The sequence below is a fragment of the Chiloscyllium plagiosum genome, unplaced genomic scaffold (assembly GCF_037043375.1).
Source record: "Chiloscyllium plagiosum isolate Xiang-an unplaced genomic scaffold, Cpla_swu_hap1 HiC_scaffold_6, whole genome shotgun sequence".
Classification (NCBI taxonomy): Eukaryota; Metazoa; Chordata; class Chondrichthyes; order Orectolobiformes; family Hemiscylliidae; genus Chiloscyllium; species Chiloscyllium plagiosum.
Window position 1 is genome coordinate 107,444,992 of NW_028270144.1, and position 25,599 is coordinate 107,470,590.

General features: G+C 41.1%; 1 protein-coding gene across 2 annotated transcripts in view; it reads left to right on the plus strand.

Annotated features, from left to right (window-relative positions):
* The first annotated feature begins 4,046 nt into the window (after nucleotides 1-4,046).
* dnajb13 (DnaJ heat shock protein family (Hsp40) member B13) overlaps nucleotides 4,047-25,599 on the plus strand; it is an 84,870-nt gene continuing 63,317 nt past the window's right edge. For both annotated transcript variants that reach the window (XM_087988327.1, XM_043692202.2), the window contains exons 1-3: nucleotides 4,047-4,170; nucleotides 20,783-20,886; nucleotides 21,435-21,596. In XM_087988327.1, the coding sequence (XP_087844453.1) occupies nucleotides 4,103-4,170; nucleotides 20,783-20,886; nucleotides 21,435-21,596 (334 nt within the window). In that variant the 5' untranslated portion in view covers nucleotides 4,047-4,102. The remainder of the gene's footprint in view (nucleotides 4,171-20,782; nucleotides 20,887-21,434; nucleotides 21,597-25,599) is intronic.

Sequence of the window (25,599 nt, forward strand, 5' to 3'; positions counted from 1 at the left end):
TTTAAGGAAGATTTCTGAAAAGCAAAACATGAAGAGAGAACTTAATCTACATATAAAGACAACAAAACTAAGGTTTTTGTTTTATTGGCAATTCATTATTGTTATATAATAATTAAATAAAATAGTGACATAGTTGAATGAATTTAAATTACCTGCTGAACATTGAACACAATTGAACTGATTGTAAAAGTTAACAACAGTGAAAAGTAAAATCTGTTACATTTACAAAAAAGAATTCCTTGCAACAATTTCCAAGTAATTTATTCAAATAAGAGAAACAGCCGCAGTTAAACATTTGTGAAGGAAGAAAGATATTACACTTCCAAAATCACATATCCTTCAGATAGGGAAATTAATGGGCTGCTGCCTCACAGCGCCAGAGACCTGGGTTCAGTTCCCGCCTCGGGCGACTGACTGTGTGGAGTTTGCACGTTCTCCCCGTGTCTGCGTGGGTTTCCTCCGGGTGCTCCGGTTTCCTCCCAGAGTCCAAAGATGTGCAGGTCAGGTGAATTGGCCATACTAAATTGCCCGTAGTGTTAGGTAAGGGGTAAATGTAGGAGTATGGGTGGGTTGTGCTTCGGCGGGACGGTGTGGACTTGTTGGGCCAAAGGATCTGTTTCCGCACTATAAGTAATCTAATCTTAACTGGACTATATGGAAGACACAATTGTGCAATATAGAATTGTTTTAGGATTACAAAAGAATCCCAGCAAAGGCATATTTCTTTACTCTGTAAATCCAATTGCACGTTATGTTTTAAAATGACAAAATTAACAGAAGAGAAACAAATCTTTGATAATATTGTAAGGGTATTTGACAATTACTTAAAATTGAGTACCAGTCACATGATGGAGAAAGAATGACTTAGCAGAAGAATACAGCTTCCTGAGGAACCTGTTGACAATTTTATTAATGGTCTTTACACATCATCAGATTTTTGTAGTAATGGCGATTTACAATGAGAACCACCTTGTGATAGAAATGTCATCTGACTTTCTGATACCTTTCTTTTAACTGTTACAATCAAAAGAAGATCTCACATTTGAAAGAACTATCCAAATAGTGGTCGAAGCTGAAATTTTAAAACAGTACAAGTGGATAATGTAAACTAAAAGCCAATCTGGCTTAAGAAGCTTGTCAGACTTTATCACTTTTCTAACATACAAGAACAATGAAACGTCACACAATGTACAGACATAAATGTATTTATTTCTTGGCTGCTAGAAGATACTGGGTGGAATTTTAAATATTTTGGCAAAGTGTTACTTTTGTTGGCTTCTGTTAAGGAGAGTTTCTCTTCAGGAGGCCTAGCAGGTCTTCTCATGCTATTATCCCAAACTCACCTTATTAACTATAACCATTCTCACATGATGCCCCTCTCATCAAATGCTAGCCCAATCCCCTACTCATTGTAATCGGAAGTACTCATCACTGTTGGGATATTCTGAGATTTCTGGCATCACACCAGCTCAATTATCAAAGGCCATTGTACATCTAGTCAAGCACGGTAAGTTGGAGCTGCCTTGCACCTTTAATGCGATTTGCCCTTGACATAACTCAGTAGGGGAAATTGATACTCTGCTTTGCAGACAGGGATTTGGAGGGATGGGGTGGTAGAGAGGAGGGATGTACTTTTTCCACAGGACTGGCAGAGTAAGCAATGACACCAGACGAGGACAACCTGATCCAAGGTTACCATCAGGGCAGTCTCAGCCATCTTGAGGAACACCCAACAATGCAGAAAGAAGGTCAATAATTTCCTCCACTCCACCAGAGTGAGTCCTACCATCTTGCCTCTGCTACCTCAGCCTTACTCCATTACAACTACTGCACACACCTCTCACCAATGCTCTTGCTCATGCTCATGCTCTACCACTCTCACAATTTGATGTAAAATCTCCCAAACTCACTCTTACCTATCCAATTCCCCCTTTACCACTAACTCTGCACTGCCTTGTGGGAAATCTCACCTCCTTTCCCCCCAGTAGCACTAGCACTAGCAGCTGCAACAATCATTTTCATCTCATTCAATCCCCCCTTTACTCTCAATCCTGGAGAAAACAGTCCAAACTCAGCAGGAACCGCCAATATCGATGGTGGGATGCCCAAAATTTGGCTCCTCATCCCTTATGAGGGGAGGAACCTGACCCTAACCACCTTGAGTGTCCGAATGAATCTCTCAAATCCCTGAATTGCCTCCAGAGGTCGTGCTTGACTTCAGCAGAATTAATCAAGTGTGGTGCTGGAAAAGCACAGCAGATCAGGTAGCATCCAAGGAGCAAGAGAATCGACGTTTTAGGCATAAGCCCTTCATCAGGATGCCCAAAACAGCAATTCTCCTGCTCCTTGGATGCTACCTGACCTGCTGTGCTTTTCCAGCACCACACTCTCAACTCTGATCTCCAGCATCCGCAGTCCTCACTTTCAGCAGAATGTGAAAAAGATTGAGTGCATAACCTCTCAGGAAATTCAATCAAGGTGGAAATTTGGTGCAAAGGTGCATTCATGAAGATTTACTGCAAGGAGTGAATTCTCCAGAGGAGAGTTGAATGGGAGAAGCTGAAAGGTGTAGGTCAAGAGGCCAACCCGTAGTAAGACCAGCAGCCGATTGACATCTCGAACCTGAGCGTGATACAAGTGTAGGGAAGGAAGCTGATTGGTAAAAGAATTTGGTGAATCATAGAATCCCTAAAGTATGGAAAGAGGCCATTTGGCGCATCAAGTCTGCACTGACTTTCCAAAGAGCATCTCACCAATCCCCATATCCTGCATTTACCATGGCTAATCACCTAATCTGTGCATCTTTGGACATCTTTGGGATATATCTAGTGTTTAAAGGAAGGTCTTTAGTTTGTGTCTAGATCTCCAATATTGTTTTCTTTCTTCCCATCTTACTTTTCATACAAATAGTTGCTTAAATATAAGATTGATAGTGGTACTTTTTTATTTTATAAAATCAAAGTATCACAGTAAAGTGTAAAGACAAGTGAATCAAGAGTAATTAATTTATAAATTAAATCAAAATGATAGTGATATGCATGTTTGACAAATGTCAAAAGGATTGTCAACTGAAATGTCCCAGGTCACATGCAATATTTAAAATGGTGACAGCAGTGAGGACTTTGCCAGTTATAAGATCAGGGTGCCATACTGACTGCTACATGATAATCAAGTGCTGAACAACAATGTGTCAAGTTACTAATCTCATGCGAACTCTGAGAAATGCACTGAATTGAACTTCTACATTTTGTATCTAGAAGTATAATAATTCTAAGTGTCCTACTTAATCAGAATAGGTTCATTTTTATGTTGTTCTAACTGCTAGTAGGCATGGAGATTGTCAGGATTTAGTCAAGAGAGTCACTGTGAACACATCTTTCAAACCATCAGGATCATTTCTAGTTGAACTTGACTAAAAAGGAGATCCATGTAGAATACAATATAGAAATGGAACCAGAAATTTACTTTTATCTCTAAGAAAACCAAAACTTAAAAACCAAAACTTTTTTGTTTTAAGAAAGGGAATGCACAAGGATGCAAAGTGGTCCACTTTGGAAGTTTTGAAAATAAGGTGGCTTTTTTTTAGATTTTTAGAATAGATTAGATTCCCTACAGTGCAGTCACAGGCCCTTCGGCCCAACCAGTCCACACCAACCCTCCAAAGGGTAACCCACCCAGACCCATTTCCCTCTGACTAATGCAACCAGCACTATGGACAATTTAGCATGGCCAATTCACCTGACCTGCACATAAACATGCACCAAAAAATTTACAAGGTACAGACTTTATTTTAGCAATCAGATGTGTTCTTTTCAAAACAAAAGATTGTTCACATTATATTAAATAATTTCAAAACATGGGACAATGAGGCGTAAACTGTAGAAGAGCTGGTTTCTGCACAAAACAACCCTCCTCGGGAACTACAATTCCCAGATGCCCATGCGCCGGTTACCTTGGAGACCGCGGTCGCTGCCGCCATCTTGTGAGACCGGACGGTTGCCACAGCAACGGGCGCCGCCGAGGAAGACAGCGCTGTGAGGATCTGAGGAAAGCAAACATCCTTCAAAAGTTTAATATATACTGGGAAACTGCTGATCAGAAGATGGGTCAGGATTACTACACTGTCCTGGGCATTATTAGGAATGCAACGAATGCGGATATTAAGAAAGCGTGAGTGATTTTTGTTCGTCCTTTCCAGGCACAGAGGAACAGGAGTCGGTTATTTGGCCCAAACTTTGTTCCTCCATTCAGTCAGATCATGGCAGATTTGCCTGCTTTGTTTCCAACCGCATAAGCTAACAGAACTGGTCGTCAGACAATTTGCATCTTGGTGCATCCTCTCAAAACAACAAAATCAGAGTCTTTTAAGTTTAGGTTTTCCAGGAATTAAAGTTAAAATTTTGATCCCCATTCAATACTGAAACAATTTGGGACTCCTGTTGTATTCAATGTCCAGGGTTAACTGGAAGCTATCGTATTGGTTTGCCCCGTGGCCCTTCATATGTTTGGTTACGCCAAATGCAATCAATTGCAGATTTTAAATTTTACAACATAACATAATTGTTATGGTGCAAATAGGGGTCATTTGGCTCATTGTGTTTGCAGTGGCACTCTAATTGTGCACCATGACTTAGTGCCATTCTCCTACCCTTTCCCATAGCCCTGCACATTATTTTTAATCAAATAATCATATAATGCCCTCTCGAATGCCTTGATTGAACCTGCCTTCACTACACTTTCAGGCAGTGAATTCCATGTTCAAACCACTCACTCACATTCCATTCACTTAACTTTTACCAATCTCGTTAAATCTATGCCCTCTTGTTTTTGATATTTTACCAGGGGAGCAATGTCTCCACATCTACTTTGCCCAGACCTCTCATGATTTTGAACGCTTTATTCATATCTCTTCTTACCTTCTGCTTCCAAGGAATCCATGGAATTCAGAACGCTGTGAAAGTCAGGTCATTGAGCATATTTAAGACTGAGATACATAGGTTCTTGATTGCCAAGAAGATACAAGGAGAAAGCAGGAGGAGGGGCTCAAGAAACTTATCTGCCATGTTTGAATGACGCAGCAGACTTGATGGGCTCAAGCCAGCGGATAAAGGGGGCGCAGTGGTAGTCTGGAGCACTGACCTCTACACCGCAGAAGCCAAACGCCAACTCGAGGACACCTCTTCCTACCGCCCCCCTTGACCATGACCCCACCCCCCATCACCAAACCATCATCTCCCAGACCATATAGAACCTCATCACCTCAGGAGATCTCCCACCCACAGCTTCCAACCTCATAGTCCGGGAACCCCGCACTGCCCGGTTCTACCTCCTTCCCAAGATCCACAAGCCTGACCATCCTGGCTGACCCATTGTCTCAGCATGCTCCTGCCCCACTGAACTCATCTCTACCTACCTCGACATTGTCCTATCCCCCTTAGTCCAGGAACTCCCCACATACGTTCAAGACACCACCCACGCCCTCCACCTCCTCCAAGACTTCCATTTCTCTGGCCCCCAACACCTCATCTTCACCATGGATATCCAATCCCTCTATACCTCCATCCGCCATGACTAGGGCCTCCAAGTCCTCCGTTTTTTCCTCTCCCGACATCCCCAACAGTACCCTTCCACCGACACTCTCATTCGTTTGGCCGAACTGGTCCTCACCCTTAACAATTTCTTCTTCGAATCCTTCCACTTCCTGCAGACCAAAGGGGTAGCCATGGGCATACGTATAGGCCCCAGCTATGCCTGTCTTTTTGTTGGCTACGTAGAACAGTTGATCTTCTGTAATTACACCGGCACCACTCCCCACCTCTTCCTCCGCTACATTGATGACTGCATTGGCACCACCTCGTGCTCCCACGAGGAGGTTGAGCAATTCATCAACTTCACCAACACATTTTACCCTGACCTTAAATTCACCTGGACCATCTCTGACACCTCCCTCCCCTTCCTGGACCTCTCTATCTCCATTAATGATGACCGACTTGACACTGACATTTTTTACAAACCCCCCCGACTCCCACAGCTACCTGGATTATACCTCTTCCCACCCTACCTCTTGCAAAAATGCTATCCCGTATTCCCAATTCCTCTGCCTCCACCGTATCTGCTCCCAGGAGGACCAGTTCCACCACAGAACACACCAGATGGCCTCCTTCTTTAGATACCACAATTTCCCTTCCCACGTGGTTAAAGATGCCCTCCAACGCATCTCGTCCACATCCCGCACCTCCGCCCTCAGATCCCACCCCTCCAACCGTAACAAGGACAGAACGCCCCTGGTGCTCACCTTCCACCCTATCAACCTTCGCATAAACCAAATCATCCGCCGACATTTCCGCCACCTCCAAAAAGACCCCACCACCAGGGATATATTTCCCTCCCCACCCCTTTCCACCTTCCGCAAAGACCGTTCCCTCCGTGACTACCTGGTCAGGTCCACGCCCCCCTACAACCCACCCTCCCATCCTGGCACCTTCCCCTGCTACCGCAGGAATTGCAAAACCTGCGCCCACACCTCCTCCCTCACCTCCATCCAAGGCCCTAAAGGAGCCTTCCACATCCATCAAAGTTTTACCTGCACATCCACTAATATCATTTATTGTATCCATTGCTCCCGATCCGGTCTCCTCTACATTAGGAAGACCGGACGCCTCCGAGCAGAGCACTTTAGGGAACATCTCCAGGACACCCGCACCATTCAACCACACCGCCCTGTGGTCCAACATTTCAACCCCCCCTCCCACTCTGCCGAGGACATGGAGGTCCTGGGCCTCCTTCACCGCCGCTCCCTCACCACCAGACGCCTGGAGGAAGAACACCTCATCTTCCGCCTCGGAACACCTCAACCCCAGGGCATCAATGTGGACTTCAACAGTTTCCTCATTTCCCCTTCGCCCACCTCACCTTGGTTCCAAACTTCCAGGTCAGCACTATCCCCATGACTTGTCCTACCTGCCTATCTTCTTTTCCACCTATCCACTCCACCCTCCCCCCACCCCTGACCTATCACCTTCATCCCCTCCCCCACTCACCTATTGTACTCTATGCTACTTTCTCCCCACCCCCACCCTCCTCTAGCTTATCTCTCCATGCTTCAGGCTCTCTGCCTTTATTCCTGATGAGGGGCTTTTGCCCGAAACATCAATTTTACTGCTCCTTGGATGCTGCCTGAACTGCTGTGCTCTTCCAGCACCACTAATCCAGAATTTGGTTTCCAGCATCTGCAGTCATTGTTTTTACCTTGATGGGCTGAATAGTCTAATTTCTGTTCGTATGTCTTATGGTCTAAGGTAAACAGTCCCAAAATTCTGCAATCTATCTTCAGAATAAGTAGTCGTTTGGTAATGCAGAACTTGAATATTGCTGAATATTCAAGTTCTGCATTAGCACTTTGACAATTTGTCTTGCACTCTTCAGGACAAATCACAGCAATATCAATTCAAGTGAAAAACCAATAGGTATATTGCATAAGAAGGAAGTGCTGATAGGTTGGCAACTTTGATTGGTAGAGATGTTGCTATAGTGAATACTGACAGAGAGATTTGCTATAGCTGTTCAGAGGATTTAAACCTGTAAGGTTGTTGGGGTGGGGGTGGTGTGTAGTGGGGTGGGATCCAGGGAGATAGTGAGAAAAGACCTCAATCTGAGGCTAGTGCATTTGGAAAAAGGAGCAAGTCAAACAATCAGGGCAGGCAGGAACAAAACAGAGAAGGATGGAGGACTGATAAATTAAACTGCATTTATTTCAGTGCAAGAGGCCTAACAGGTAAGGCAAATGAACTCAGGGCATGGTTGAAAACATGGGACTGGGATAGCATTGTGACGAGGCTTAGGGATGGACACGACTTGCAGCTTAATGTTCCAGGGTATAGATGCTTTAGGAAGGATAGAAAGCAGGGTGTGAGAGGAGGGGGAGTTGCGTATTTGATTAGGGATAATACTATGATTGTACTTAGAGGATATTTTTGGGAGTACATTCAGGGAAGTTATTTGGGTGGAACTGAGAAATAAGGAAGGGATGATCACCTTATTGGGATTGTACTACAGACCCTGCAATATTCAGCAGGAAATTGAGAAACAAATTTAAAAGAGATCTCAGTTAGCTGTAAGAATAATAGAGTGGTAATGGTAGGGATTTTACCTTTCCAAACATAAACTGGGATTGCCATAGTGTTAAGGGCTTGGATGGAGAGGAATTTGTTAAGTGTGTACAAGAAAATTTTCTGATTCTGTACTGACAAGACCTACTCTTGGGAAATAAGGCAGGGCAGGTGACTGATGTGTAAGCAGGGGAGCAGTTTGGGACTAGTGACCCTAATTCAATTATAGAGTCATAGAGATGTATAGCATGGAAACGGACCCTTCGGTCCAACCCGTCCATGCCGACCAGCTATCCCAACCCAATCTAGTCCCACCTGCCAGTACCTGGCCCATATCCCTCCAAACCCTTCCTATTCATATACCCATCCAAATGCCTCTTAAATATTGCAATTGTACCAGCCTCCACCACATTCCATACACGTACCACTCTCTGTGTGAAAAAGTTGCCCCGTAGGTCTCTTTTATATCTTTCCCCTCTCACCCTAAACCTATGCCCTCTAGTTCTGGACTCCCTGACCCCAGGGAAAAGACTTTGCCTATTTATCATATCCATGCCCCTCATAATTTTGTAAACCTCTATAAGGTCACCCCTCAGCCTCCGATGCTCCAGGGAAAACAGCCCCAGCCTATCCAGCCTCTCCCTATAGCTCAAATCCTTCAACCCTGGCAACATCCTTGTAAATCTTTTCTGAACCCTTTCAAGTTTCACAACATCTTTCCGATAGGAAGGAGACCAGAGGAAGGCCAATTTTCATGGTATTAGGCAAAAACTTTCAAAAATTGATTGGGATCAGAAATTCACAGGTAAAGGGATGGCTGGTAAATGGGAAGTCTTCAAAAATGAGATAACGAGAGTCCAGAAACAGTATGTTCCTCTTAGGGTAAAGGACAAGGCTGGTAGGTGCAGTGAGTGCTGGATGACAAGAGAAATTGCAGTTTTGATCAAGAAAAAGAAGGAACCATTGTCAGGTATAGACAGCAGGGATCGAGAAAGTCCCTAGAAGAGTATAAAGGTGATAGTAGTATACTTAAGAGGGAAATCTAGAGGACGAAAAGGAGCTTTGAGGTAGCCTAGGCAAATTGGGTTAAGGAGAATCCAAAGGGTTTTTACAAATACATTAAGGACAAAAGGATAACTACGGAGAGAATCGGGCCCCTCAAGAATCAGCAAGGCCACCTATGTGTGGAACTGCAGGATGTGGGGAGATAATAAACAAGTATTTTGCATCAGTATTTACTGTGGAGAAGGATATGGAAGGTAGAGAACTTGGGGAAATGAATTGTGACATCTTGAAAAATGTCCATATTACAGAGGAGAAGGTGCTGGACATCTTAAAATGCATAAAGGTGGATAAATCTGTGGGACCTGATCATGTGTACCTTAGAACTCTGTGGGAAGCTAAGGAAGTGAATGCTGGGCCCCTTGCTGAGCTTTTGTATCATCGAAAGCCACAGGTGAGGTGCCAGAAGACTGGAGGTTGGCTAACGTGGTGCCACTATTTAAAAAAGGTGGTAAAGAAAAGCCAGGGAACTTTTGACTGGTGAGCCTGACATCGGTGATGGACAGATTGTTGGGGGGAACCCAGAGGGACATAATTTACATATATTTGTAAAGGCAAAGTCTGATGAGGGATGCGTGGAAAATCGACTTTCCCGAACTTGAGATTTTGAAGAAGTAAAGAAGAGGATTAATGAAGGCAGAGCAGTGGACATGCTCTATATAGACTTCAGTGAGGTGCTCAACAAGGTTCCACATTGTAGACTGATTAGCAAGGTTAGATTACATGAAATACAGGGAGAACTAGCCATTTGGATACAGAGCTGACTCAAAGGTAGAAGACAGAGGGTGATGTGGAGGGTTGCTTTTCAGACTGTAGACCTGTGACCAGCAGTGTGCCACAAAGATTGGTGCTGGGTCCACAGCTTTTTGTCATTTGTATAAGTGTTTTAGGGGTAAGTGAACATGGGCTTAATAAGTTTGCAGATGACACCAAATTGGAGGCAAAAGTTAGGACTGCAGATGCTGGAGATTAGAGTCGATAGTGTGGTGCTGGAAAAGCACACCAGGTCAGGCAGTATCTGAGGAACAGGAAAGTCGACATTTCGAGCAAAAGCCCTTCATCAGGAATGATACCTGTTTGGGATTGGAACCCGGTACCTCTTATATCTCCACACTGTGTTAAACCTGAAGCAAGCCTCATTCCTGATGAAGGGCTTTTGCCCGAAACGTCGACTCTTCCCCTGCTGCTCGGATGCTGCCTGATCTGCTGTGTTTTTCCAGCACCACACTCTTGACCAAAATTGGAGGTGTAGTGGACAGTGACCAGAATTCAATGAGACTTGAACAGATGGGCAAATGGGCCAAGGTGTGTAGACGGAGTTTAATTTAGATAAATGTGAGGTGTTGCATTTTGGAAAGGCAAATGAGGGCAGGACTTGTACACTTAATGGTAAGGTCCTGGGGAGTTTTGCTGAACAAAGGCACCTTGGAGAGCAGGTACATAGTGCCTTGAAAGTCCCAGATAGACATAGTGAAGAAGGCCTTTCTTATGCTTGTCTTTATTGGTCAGTTCATTGAGTATAGGAGTTGGGAGGCCATGTTGTGACTATACAAGAGATTGGTTAGGCTACCTTTGGGATATAGTGTTCAATTCTGGTCTCCCTGCTATTGGAAGGTTGTTGTGAAACTTGCAAGGGTTCAGAAAAGATTTACAAGGATGTTTCCAGTGTTGGAGGGTTTGAACTGTAGGGAGAGGCTTTATACGCTGGGGCTCTTTTCCCTGGAGCGTCGGAGGTGAAGGGTGACCTTATAGGTTTGTAACATCATGAGGGGCATGGACAGGGTGAATATCCAAGGTCTTTTCCCCAGGTTGGTGGAGTCCAAAACTAGAGGGCATATGATTTAAGGTGAGTGTGGAAAGATTTAAAAGGGACCTAATGGGCAACTTTTCACGCAGAGATGAGCTGCCAGAGGATGCGATGGAGGCTGGTACAATTCCAGCATATAAAAGGGACCTACATGAGTATATGAATAGGAAGGATTTAAAGAGAAATGGGCAAAAGTTGGCAAAGGGGACTGGATTAATTAAGGATATCTGGTCGGCATGGATGAGTTGGATCGAAGGATCTGTTTTCATGCCATGTGGCTTTATGAGTCTGTGATAGTATTTGTTGCATGTGTGAAGAATTATGCTGATAACCACTTTAGTATTGTTAGTCAGACGTATGGTGCACTTGAATATATAAGTATACAGGCCCTGTTTGTTGTGACAGTTAGAAAACTGTGTCTATTCCAACTCAACAAATTAAGTAACAGCTGTCTGCTGGTTAATTTCTCAGGGCAATACCCTGAAGAATCAGAGTCAACCTGTCTCAGTTAAAGTTTAAACAAAGCCTGGTAGTTGACGGCCAATCATTATTATTTGGCACATTCTCCACAGCGATGCCACCATCAATCAGAGTCTGCTTGAAAACCAATCATTATTCTCCTCTCATGTGGTCTAACTGTTGATTTTCCCCATGAATCGGTATTTTCTTGCAATTGTTCTGTGGATCCAAGACAAAATTTGTCATTACTGAAATTTCTCATTGCAGAAATGAGAATGATCTAGCATTAATTATCCTTTGTAAAAGAGTGTTCTACACTTCTATCACACTTTGTGTGGAGAAGTATTTTCTCATTTCATGCTTGAAAGATCTGGTTTTAATCTTTATGCTACTTGCCCATTCATACACTTCCCATTCAATGAAAATAGTTATCTTTATTTACTTTATTTACTCCACTTACTATTGTGAACTTTTTATCACGGCATTTAAAAAGTGGTTAATATGAAATTTGATGCCTCAGGTTTGATAAATAGAGGCATAATGCATAAAAACAAGGAATATGATGGAACTTTAGCAAATATTGGTTTAGCTTCAACTTGTGTATTGTGCCCAATTCTGGAATTTATACATTAGAAAGCATATGAAGGCTTTAGAGAAGGCAGAAAGAAGATTTAGAAAGATGTTTCTGGAATTGGTTGACTTGATTACATGGATAGTTTCAGAAAACTATGGCTATTTCCCTTAAAGAAATAGATGATTTGACAGATGGTCTTGTTGAAATAAATAGAGGGAATCTGTTTATCTTGATCAAAGGGGGGTACCTGGAGGTTACCGATTTAAAGTGAATAACAAAAGAATCAACAACATGAGGTGAAATATTTACGCAGCAAGTGTTTACAATTGAAATACATTGTTTGAGAGGGAGATGGAGACAGATTCAATCATGACTTTGAACAGAGGAGAAAAAAATATATTGCTACAAGGAAAGAGCTGGGGAGTGGAACTAGTGAATTTACTCTTGCAGAGAGCTGGCATGGACATAATGTGTTGAATGGCCTCTTTCTGTGCTGTAACTGATAATATGAATTTATCATTGAGTCTTTTGAATTTCATGGAATACAATCTTATTTTGTGTAACTTGTAATCATATCTTAGTCCTTGGATTCCAGGTAACATTCTAGTAGTTCCATGCTGATATCCCACCAATGCAAACATGTCTTTCCTTAGCTGTGGGTCTGTTCTGAAGTGGGTTCACTGGATGTTAACTTGCTTTCTCTCCATAGATGCTGCGAAACCTGCTAAGTTTCTCCAGCAATTTCTGTTTGTATGTCAGCTGGAGGTAGAGCTGCTTATATTGAGGTGCAGGAGTGTGAGATTAAAGGCAATGGACACCCCTTTCCCTACACTCTTAAAATATTTCCTTTTTTTATGATTCACATTTTATGACACTATCAATGGTGTAACAGCAAAAGAAAAGGGGTATAGTTTAATTCTCTTCCATTTTGCATTAATGTATTAAGGTACCATATCACTTGCGTAAGTTTTTAACATGAACAGTTCTTGGCCAATTTAGTAAAATTATTCTTCATGAATTGTATTTATTAATGAACTAATTTTTGTCATTCAATTTCTATCCCCATCTTGCTTGAAAGTGGGAATCTAAACATTTGCTTTCTCTTCTTTTGTAGCTCCACTTTCCTTTGACTTGACTAATTTCTATATATTTTGCAACAATTGCAGGTTTCTTTGATAACTAATTAGTACAAGCTGATAATAAGTGAGGCTAGAAAATGGAATTAGTTGTATCAAGTATCGTGCTCAATAAGCATGTATACATGCCCACTGTCAAAGATTGCACAATACCAGGTTATAGTCCAACAGGTTTAATTGGAAGCACACTAGCTTTCCGAGTGTCGCTCCTTCGACTATCACCTGATGAAGGAGCGACGCTCTGAAAGCTAGTCTGCTTTTCCAATTAAATATAACCTGGTGTTGTGTGATTTTTAACTTTGTACACCCCAGTCCAACACCGGCATCTCCAAATCATGCCCACTGTCAGCATTTCACAATATTCCTACAGGATTGTCTAGATATAAATGGTGTTGTAGTAATCAATAATTTTAATATCACCTGTAATTCAGATTCAAACTTATCTCAAATTGCTCTATTCATTGTTGGCACATATGCATAGTAGTATCCATAGCTATTGAGCTAGTGCTCTCAATTGGCATGACACCTGCATTTAGATATGTTATGGCCTGAGAAGAACAAGTAGAAAGGAGCAGATTATATCTTGTCATTCTGAGGATTCTATTGTTCAAGTAATGGCACTATTCTAGACTGCAGACCATGTTTTGTAATCCTTCCAGGCTCCTGCAGCCTTATCACTCTCAGACATCTCGGTGTTCTGTTAGTTTTGCCCGCTTGAGCATTCCCAATTTAAATTACATTGTGAGCTGTGCCGGGACCCTAGGTTTTGGAATGCCTCACTCAAACCCTTCTGCCTTTCATCTCTCTTTTTTCTCCTTAGCATGTTCCTTAAATACATATATCTTTGAGCAAGCTTTTGGTCATAGAGTCATAGAGATCACAGGTAAAGGTCCTTTGGCCAATTGCCTCGGTGCCAGTCAAAGACAACCGCCCATCTATTATAATCCCATTTTCCAGCACTTGGCCTATAGCCTTATATGTTTTGGCATTGCAAGTGCACATCTAAATACTTCTTAGATGTAATGAGGACTTCTGCTTCTACCACCCTTACAGGCAGCGAGTTCCAGAATCCCACCACCATCTAGGTGAAAAAGATTTTCCTTATATCTACTCTAAACTTTCTGTCCCTTGCTTTAAATCTATGGCCCCGATTATTGATCTCTCAATCAAGGGGAAAAGCTTCTTCCTCTCTGCCCTATCTAAGCATCTCAGTCAAGTCCCCTCTCAATCTTCTCTGCTCCAAGGAAATCTACCCCAGTCTGTCCGATCTTTCTTCATAACCGAAACTCCGTTGCCAGGCAACATCTTGGTAAATCTCCTCTCCCTCCCTCTCCAGTGCTATCACATCCCTCCTATAATGTGGATTCCAGAATTATACATAACACTCCAGCTGTGATCTAAGCCATATTTTATACAGTTCCAGCATCATGTTCTTGCTCTTAAACTCTATGCTTTTATTAATAAAAGTAAGTATACCATATGCTTTCTAAATGCATTATCCATCTGTCCAGATACTTTAAGGGACCAGTGTACAAGGCACACCAAGATCTATCTCATCCTCAGTGCATTCCAGTGTCCTACTATTCATCGTGAATTCCCTTGCTTTGTTTCTCCTACTCAAGTGCATCACCTCGCATTTATCTAGATTGAATTACATTTGCCACTGATTGCTCATCTGACCAACCCATTTATATCCTCCAGTCTAAGGTTATTCTCCTCAATATTTACCACCCCATAAATTTTTGTACCAGTTTTGCAAACTAATGGATCAACTCTCCTACATGCAAATCTAACCATTCAAATAAACCACATATAGCAACCGCTCTGACACTGACCCCCTGTGGGACGCTACTGGACACAGACTTCCAGTCAGAAAAACACCCCTCAACCATCACCTTCATCATCATCCTATTAGTTCACATGTCCCTGAAATTTGCCTTCATATTTACTTTGCTAGAGTCATAGATTCATAGAATCAGAGAAATGTACTGCACGGAAACATATCCTTCAGTCCAACTTGTCCATGCCAACCAGATATCCTAAATTAATCTAGTCCCGTTTGCCAGCACTTAGCTCATTTCCTTCTAAACCCTTCCAATTCATATACCCATCCAGATGCCTTTTCAATGTTGTAATTGTACCAGCCTCAACCACATCCTCTGGCTGCTCATTCCATACACCCTTTTCGTGAAAAAGTTGCCCTTTTTTAAATCTTTCCCCTCTCACCCTAAACCTATGCCCTCCAGTTCTGGTCTCCCCCAACCCAGGGAAAAGACCTTGTCTATACTTCTTTCTGACTGTTAGAGGGGGGGCCTCAAGTATAGTCCCAGCAATATGATTGCTCCTTTTTGGATTTTTAAAAATATATATTTAGTGAAAAATAGATTTTTAAATTTGACACAATACCATAAGTATCATACTTGTGAGAAAATCCAAGGAGATATGCTCCATAACAGTCTTCCACCAGGCCCGGGGAATCTTCGGACACCCAACCTAACAAAATATTCTTTCTTGTGTAGAAAGTGAGGATGTTGAAAAGATTTTCTTATGCGCATCTACAGGGAACACACTGGGCAGGTGTGTTTGGGTCCTTCTCCACCCTTACACCCAAAATCCCTTCCATTGCACCTGCTACAGCACTCCAGTGTGTTTGAAGCCTACCACAGGAACAGAGACGATGGGTAAAATTGTCCAACCAACCTTGCACTTGGGACATGTTGAAGATACCCCTGGTTTAAATTTTGACAAATGATCCAGAGCCAAACTGTTCCAGAGTATAAAAAAGGTACGGCCCCTCAACTCAGTCAAAGATCTTCTCCGTATCTAGAGAAATCACCAATCCCTGTATTGACTTGTTGACACACTTGAATTACATTAAGCAGCCTCCTAACATTATTGGAGGAATTGCAGCCCTTTAGGAAACTGTCTGGTCCTCTTTAACAATAGAAGGTAACACAGTCTTCAGCCTTAACACAAGAGTCTTAGAGAGGATTTTGAAGTCCACATTTAAGAGTGAAATGGGTCTGTATGAAGCACAGTCCTCCAGGGCCTTACCTTTTTTAAGAATAAGCAAAATATTGGCCTCTCTTAGAGATGGCAGGAGACAATCATGACTGTATGAGTCATTGAACATGTCAAGATCGGGCCTGACAAGATGTTTATAAATTCCTTATAGAATTCACTGGGAAGTTCATCAGGGCCGGGCGCCTTTCCACTCTGAAGCTGTTTCACAGCCTCCTGCACCTCTTGGTCTGATAAGTGGGCATTCAGAAAAGATTTGTTCAGGGGTCACACCTGGGAGCTCCAGATCCTTGAAAAAGGAGTGCCTCTTGGCCCACCCATCCTCACAACCCTCAGACTGGTATAACTTAGAGTAAAATCTCTGGAATGCCACATTAATCTTTTTGGAATCACATATTAGGTTCCCAGACCCTTTCCTAATTAACGTAATGGCTTGAGGGGCGCTCCTTTTCCTGGCAAGATATACTAGATACTTGCCTGGCTTGTCACCATGCTCATATAACCTTTGCTTTGTGAAAGTAAGCTCCATTTTTACTCTCTGCGTGAGCACGTAAAAAATGCAGACCGCTGCATCGTAACCCTCTGTCGTTTGACCAACGGAGGCATGTCAAAGTAAGCCTTCTCAGCTGCCTTCAACTGTGCTTCGAGGAGAAGTTGCTGTTCGCCCTTCTGCCACTTCCCACTGGCACAGTAGGAAATAACTAACCCCCTGACATAGGCTTTGGCAGTTTCCGAAAGGATGGACAGGCTACTAACCGAGCCTGTGTTAATGTCTAGGAATGCCTGAAATTCCCTAGAGAGTACTCCACAAACTTATCATTAAGGATAAAGGGATCCATTCACCAGTGCCTTGGGCCTACTGTAACATTCTTAATCTCAACCAACAGGTACACTGGGGCATATCAGAGATGGTAATATTACCAATCGTACAAGATGCCACCAAGTCCAGGGTTGCCACAGGGGTCAGAAAAAATCAATCCTGGTGCAACATTGTGTGGATTGGAAAAAAACGTAAAATCCCTGCGTGTAGGGTGGAGACACCTCCAGATGTCCACCAACCCTAACTCCACACACAGATCTGCTAATTGTTTAGTTTGTACAGTAGGTATTGGGGGGCCTTTGTGGGATCCATGAGACAATTAAAATCTCCTCCTATAATGATATGCCGAGAATCAGGATTGATCAATTTGGAGAATGCATCTACCAAAAATTTGCTAGCTGGGCTGCAGGGCAATAAACATTCAAAATACTATATTTCCCCCCCATTTATCAGGGCTTTGAAAATTACAAACCTCCCGTGTGTGTCTTTAACACATTCTAGTAACATAAATGGGAAATTCCTCCTAACCAATATAGCCACTCCTCTACTTCTGGTATTAAAAGATGAAAAGTAAATCCATTCTGCTGTAGTTTCAAATGTTCCCTATCATCCAAGTGTGTCTCATGTAACAAAGCAATATCTACCTTTTCCTTTCTAAGACTCAAAAGTACCTCCTCTTAATTGGTGAGTGACTCCTCTTGATGTTCCAGGTACACCATTTAATCAAGTCATTAGCTATAACGTTCTGCATTAACATTTAGATTCCAAACAGGAGGAACTCGAACCACAAATCGCCAAGTCTTAGTGTCCTTCAAACATAAAAACTACATAAACTAAAACCACTACAATTAACAAACCTACAAAGCTATCAAAGACGATCTAACAACAAAACCCAAAAGCAAACAAATAAAGCACCAATGGTGCTGAATAGGGGAACTCACCACCTGCCCAAAGGGAGCAACTATACATCCCAAAACCCAACTTCCCATCACATTAAATGGCTGGGCTGCAGATTTGGTAAATACCTGAACTGGCATAAGCTGCCTGTAAGTAGGCATCTAGCCATCCCAACCATTTTCCCTCCTCCTAGCTAGAGCTGCACCCCAAACACAGGCAGAAAGGAAAGAAAATACACCATGGAATAGCAATGTGAATAAGGAAATTTTGAAAATAAAAGGATAGGTACCCCACTCATCCTTCGGTATAACAACTTGGAAGTTGAAAGTACACATCTCAAACGTCGCCAAACAAAGTTTAGACCAGAATATTAGCAGTAAAAAAAGATATGAAAAGAAAGCTCTGACTGGACTTCCTCTTTTTTTTTAAAAGAATAAACAAAGACATACCCAGACAACACTACCATTTGTACATATTAAATTGTTCAGATTAAGTTAATTTGTCCACAAAGTCTCTCACCTTCTCTGATGTGTCAGAGATGTACAACTCCTGCTCCTCGGATGCTGCATGACTTTTCCAGCACCAGCAGTCCTCACCTTTGCCAAATCCATCTAAGGTGATCCAAAGCACCGCCGGATATCTCAGAGTACTGGATCCCAAGCTCCCTCAGTCTTCTCTTGACACCGTCATAGGATTTTCTTTTCTGGATCACCGCCACTGAGAAGTCCTGGAAGAACATGGTCTTAGAGCCCTCATAAATTAGAGCCTTTAGATCCTTCCCCTAAATTCTGGAAGCTTCCACGATTCTCTCCTTATCTCTGTAATGATGAAATTGCACCATGTTAGGACGAAGACGTTGATCCAGACCTGACCTCCAAGCCATTACCCGGTGAGCCCTCTCGATCTTCAAGCCTCTCATTCCAGCCTCCAAGTTGAGGAATTTCAGCAACTAGTCCTCAATAAATTCCACCAGCCACTCACCTTTCTTACCCTCTAGCAGACCAAAGATCCGAATGTTTTACCTCCTGCCCTGTTCTCAAGGTCATCAACTTGGTCAAGCAAATTACGAACTTGCGTCTCCAGGGGTTGGATCCTATCCTTGGAGGAACCGGTATTAGCTTCCATCGGTGGTCTGGGTAGGGCGGGTTAAAAGCTTGTCCCGCATGCGCTGAGGTGCGGAGCTCTGCAACGCGATCTTCCAAGATTGCCACCATCTTGGATCCCTCCTTTATGGTTTTTAAGATCTACCCATATAGCTTCATTTGAAGAGACTTCTAATGTCATCCCTTCTTACTGTTAGAGTAGTTTCCTTGATCATCTAGTATAATATGTGGCTCAGATTCAGATTCCGTTTGAGAACATTTGCAAAGTGCGGTATTCTAATGGAACTAATACATATAAGTTGCTGTAAGGTGCTCCACTTCCATTTCATACATTTCTCCCAGATTTAAATGAAGTTATGTTTTTAAAAAGGAGCCAATTTAACCAGTCTGTCTTGAATTAATAAAAGGAGTAAGTTTATCAATTATTAAATGCAGAAAGGATCAGTAATACAACACACATAACATAGCCATTAGAAATAAGAGGTGAGTCTAAAAAAAAAGAAATATATTGATCAGTATCTGAATTATTTGCAAAGAGCAATAGTTTAACCCTGCAGCCAATGGAGGTTACCAGTAGCATTGACATTGATACTTGCACAATCAGTTTCACGATTCATAGTTTTATACATTGTTTGAGATTCTGTAGTTCAGATGCCTTTCAATTGTGATTGAGTTCTGACATTCAGAATGACAGGTTATCCTTTGCTATTCTTCTTTTAATTGGTTTTCAGCACTCAAAGTGAGAGTGGGTCTTCCTTTGCCTCCAAAGCAAGGGTAACTAAGGAATAGTTCTTTGATTGCAACTTTCACAGAATGGTAATGCTCAAATCCAGAATGGTACACAAGAGCATTCAGTCCCTTAATTAACTTCAGTAGAGCGGAAATTGGATTTTTAATACTGTCTCTATGTATTTTTCGATACATAATATGTCTGCATTTTAGGACATAGGATCTAGGCTCGCTGCTAAGCTGGGCAATCTGCCTCTCATTATATTTGTACTTGGAAAAAATCACGGTCCACTCTGTTTACTAGGCGATTTGAGTTTAAGTTTAAGGCAATTAAAATTTAAGTTTAAGGCAATTTAAGTTTCCTAGGTGGTTTAAATGTGCTTCATGAGCTTTATACAGGACTTTGCCAGATAGTCACTGAATTTAAATCCAAATTTTTCTTTAACAATTCTTCTTTTGAAAACAACACACTGACTAAACATATCTATAAATACTTTGAGGTTCTGATCCATTGTCACAACAAGAATTGTGTTCACTGAACATGTATATGTGCCCACCATCAGCATTTTACAATATTTCTACAGGGTTGTCCCTACGTACGTTGCAACTTCTACATGAAATCTGTGACTTCATGTACTTTCATTCTAACATTTACTTTGTTACATGTCACAAGTAAGGCGACTGATCTTTACCTTTCATAGAAAATAAACTCAGTGATGAATCTGATCACAAAATAATGGTAAAATTTAGAGATTCAATATAATGAAAAGGAATTAAACACATTTAGTCAACTTGAGGAAGTCTTTATTTTCCAATGAAGGATCAATTACCTAATGTGTTAACTCTATTTCTCTTTGCACAGGTGAGGTCAGGCCTGTGGAATACTTATAGCATTTTCTGCTTTTATTTCTGTCTTTATTTGAACTATTTTTCAGTTATAATCAGGTTTTATGTGTTTTGTAGGATGGCATATATGAAAGTGGACAGTGCATTTCCTCCTTAAACCTTTGTGGAAATAAATGGAAACGGAGATGAATTTTACTGATAATTTGTATCTGTCATATAGGTATCGTAAATTGGCACTGAAGTACCACCCAGACAAAAGTTCAGATCCATGTGCAGAGGATAAGTTCTTACAAATTGCAGAAGCGTATGATGTTCTAAGTGATTGTGAGTATTGTAATTTTTATGAGTGGGAGCTGTAAAAATAGAGAAAAACATGATCAGCCAAAGCAAGCCAAATGTTTTTGCAAATTTGATTCATGTGAACATCATTACCGTAATATGGTTACTATGATATATTTATTGTATGCTGTCTTTGTACTGTGACCAGAATCTCCCCAAGGGTTTGTATTTTGTGCATTATTATTGTACTTATAACTTGATTATAATTAATGTTTTAGATCAATTGCATACTGATCCAAACGTGCCATCTCCTGAAACTCATAATTCAGAAGTATTCCACTTGATGCCTAATTTCAGTCGTTGGTAAACAATAACCTTATTTGCTGTATTATATCAGGATGATATATGATACATTGGAGGAATATAGGTAAAATCTACATAAATAAATAGATCCTTACCATATGCCAATCTATCACACAGATTAACTTACTAGGTTTTCTAAGTAATTTTAGTAGGATTGAGAATTATAACATTTTAAAAGTTTAGAAATTCAGATAAATTGAAATGTGAGAAATACTCAATTTTTTTTTCAGTAAAAAAGAAAGCAACCTATGATAAATTTGGTGAGGAGGGTTTGAAAGGAGGGATCCCTACTGAATTTAGTGAAACTGGCGCTTGGACAACCGGATATACCTTTCATGGAAATGCCAACAAAATCTTCAGGGACTTCTTCGGTGGAGATAATCCATTTGCAGGTACTTACATTAGCATTTTAAATAACAATAAGTAGTAATATTAACACAGATTACAACATGCATTATCTACTGGATTAGAAATTATAAATATATACCTATCGGTAACAATTTGTAAAAAATATACACGACCAATTGATGTCAGAATGTATTCTCTTCTTTGCAAAGAAATAACTTTTTTATATAGTGTTGTTCATGACCTCAGAGTATCCAATGTGGTAGTATTGGGCAGCCTCTTAGCTTGAAGAAAATACTTTCCACTGTTTCCTTATAAATTGAATTATGACATTTGTGCCTGCCTTCAGTACTTGAATGACTTCATTCTACTGCAGCAACCAGACCTGCATGCTGAATTCAAGACTGGGGTTTGCATGGAGTGCTATCTGGTTGATTGCAACTTCTCTTGACTTGTATTCTACTGTTTTAACTGTAAGAAGCTAGATCATCTGCGATTTAGATTAGATTCCTACAGTGTGGAAACAGGCCTTTCGACCCAACCAGTCCACACCAACCCTCCGAATAGCAACCCACCCAGATCCATTCCCCTACATTTACCCTTGCACCTAACACTACGGGTAATTTGGCATGGCCAATTCACCTAACCTGCACATCTTTGGACTGTGGGTGGAAACCGGAGCACCAGAGGAAACCCATGCAGACACAAGGAGAATGTGCAAACTCCACACAGACAGTCCCCCGAGGCGGGAATTGAACCCGCGTCCCTGGTGCTGTGAGGCAGCAGTGCTAGCCAATAAGGGTAGATTTTCCTACTCCTTGATAGCAGTCCTCTGACACACAAAAACTATGAAGATTATTTCCTTAAAATTAGAAAAATTGAGATATGATTTAATTAAGCTTTTTAAGATTATTATGGGGTTTGATAAGGTAGCTACAAAACTATTTCCTCTGCTGGGGAATTCAGAACAAAAGGAATATTATCTTAAACTTTTCAGGATATAAATGAGGAAGACCTTTTTTAATGGACATCTGGTACTTTTTTCCAAATAGCTATGGAAGCTGGGCCAATTGAAAATTTGAAAACTAAGATTTGATTACATTGATTTTATCAACAGTGTGGACATAACTGGAACTGTGTGCTATGTTTGCTTTTTGTCTTTTTGCCTTCTCTGTCAGAATTATGATTAAAATTCTAAGTCCCAATGGTATATATTTAAAACAAATTAAATTTATCCAAAAAAGTCTGTAAAAAACTGAACAAGAGAGGTATTTAAACAACCTGAAGGATTCCTGAAGAAGGGCTCATGCCCGAAACGTCGATTCTCCTGCCCCTTGGATACTGCCTGACCTGCAGCGCTTTTCCAGCAACACATTTTAAGCTCTGATCTCCAGCATCTACAGTCTTCACTTTCTCCGAGGCATTTAAACAAGACTGTTTATTCCTGAAGATCTTTACAGAAAGTAGGTAATCAAAAATGCAAATTTTTAACTTAATCAGTGCACTAATTAGGAGAAGTTGCTGACTTCCTTAAAAACTTTTCTCCAGCCATCGAGAAATTGGTTTGGGCTAGAAGTGTCAATTCCTTTCAGTCAGACTGTAGCCCTGATTTTTGCTTCTGGTGTAGGAATGCAAATTTGATGTCCCCACGTTCTGAATCAGTTAGGGAATCAAGGGTTATGCAGAGAAGGCAGGAAATTGGAGTTGGATGATTATTAGATCAGCCATGATCTCATTGAATGACAGAGCCAACTTGATGGACCAAATGGCCTATTTCTGCTTCTACGTCTTATGGATTTGAAACAATCACGTGGACCAAGTGTAATGATGTGGTAACTTACATTATTCAACTCTGACCAGTCGGATTCTATTTGTAAAGTTGTCCAATCAACTGTGAAATAGTTGTGTTTTAAACAGAACTTGATTATCAATACTGTTTTTTATGAGATACAATATTATTCTTCACCAAGTTTTTATTTCAAATTGATTCTATTTTTGTTTTATACAGAATTTCATTATTAATATTTTTATGAGCCTCAGTACTATTATTCGCCAGCTATTTATTGAGAATTGATTCTATTTCAGATTGACAACCTCCTCTGTCATACATCCTACCTGGCAAAGAATGGATAAGGCAACACTCTCTCCAGCTGAACATTGGGAAGATTGCCACTATCATTGTTCACCCCAGCATAAATTCTGCTCCATCTCTAAACAGTTCTCAAAACCCAAAATGACTCGACCAGCGTCCCTTGATGTCCATTGATTTTTTAAAAAAAAGAACATTTGAACAATTTTATTCCCTCTGTAAAATGACATTGTGTTTTTCTACACTAAAAGTGTTCTATAAATAGAAATTATTATTAGATGTCAATCCAAGTCAAATGCTATCCATTAATGTGTCACCTTGTCAGCTGCATGCTGCCAGGCACACAGTGGTGATATAATTCAGTCATTGACCGCTTTGTTTTGGAATCTAGGAACAAATAGGATACAGGGCTTTGCTGAGCCAATGTTGATAGAAACTAAAGTAGGTAACATGTCAGTTCCACTCAAAAGTGTCTTGTCCCTTGGAGATGCAATGACATTAATTAATTCTAACAAATAAGAGACATTTTCAAATGTGATATTTTTCTATGTGTCTAAATGAAGGATGTTAGTATTAAAAGATATTTCACGTAGTCCTAGGTTAAATGCGTCATAGAGTAAAATAAACCTATTTATTCTGTTCTATCAATGTGTTTAATCTGAACTTAAAATAGTTTGCTTTTGTACCAGTGTCAACATGTGAAATTCAGTGCCCACTGCAAGGCAGGTTTGGAAGCAGGGAGCATTTATTTGAATAAGGTAGAATATGTAAAATTCACTGACTTCCTGCCTCTGCTTAAACCCAATTATTGGCTAAAACTGAACATAGTACACCAGGTGTGGTCTCACTAATGCCTTGTACAGTTGCAGCACCACTACCTCACTTTTACACTCTATTCTTTTAGCAATAAATGCAAACTTTCTATTTGCATTACTAGCCCGCTGTAGCTGCATACTAGTTTTCTGTAATCCCTGAATGGGGATCCCTCTGCATCTAAGCACTTTGAAGTTTCTGTCCATTTAGATAGATACATTGAGATTGAGAATTGTTTAAAGATGGAGCAGAATTTATGCTGGGGTGTACAATGATAGTGGCAATCTTCCCAATGTTCACCTCCTTTCTATTCTTCCCACCAAATGGATAACCTCACACTTATCCACATAATTTCATCTGCTAAATTTTAGCCCATTCCCCTAACCTATCCATGTCCATTTGTCAATTTCTTATTTCTTTATTCAAACTTACTTTCTGATCTATTTTAGTGTCATCTGCAAATTTGGTTATAGTACCTTCTATCTCTGCATCCAAGACATTGATATATAGTAAGCAGATGGGGCCGAAGGACCAAACCCTGTGGAACCCCACTATTTATGACTTGCCAACCAGAAAAAAGACTTATTTATTTCAACTTTGCTTTCTGTTATTCTCATAGAATCTCTACAGTGTGGAAGCAGGTCATTTAGTCCATTTTGTCCACACCAACCCTCCAAAGAGCACCCCACCCAGACCCAGCCTCTTACCCTATCCCAGTTACGCCATATTACCCACAGCTAATACACCTAACTTGCACATCCCTAGACACTAAGGGGAAGTTAGCATAGCCAGTCACCTTCCCTACAGATCTTTTAACTGTGGGAGGAAACCGGAGTACCTGGAGGAAACCCGCACAGACAAACTCCATGCAGACAATTGCCTGAGGGTGGAATCGAACCTGAGTCCCTGGCGCTGTGAGGCAGCAATGCTAGCCATTTTGCCACCATGCTGCCCCTTTTGGTTAGCCAATCTTCTTTCCAAGAGAATAAATTACCTCATTTCCTTGTGTATTAACCGTTTGTGCAGTTCCTTGTCAAATCTCTTCTGGAAATCCAGATACAACACATCTACAGGATCCCCATTATCCCCTTTGCTTGTTACATCTTCAAAGAATGCTAGCAAGTTAGTCAGATATGATTTACCCTTCA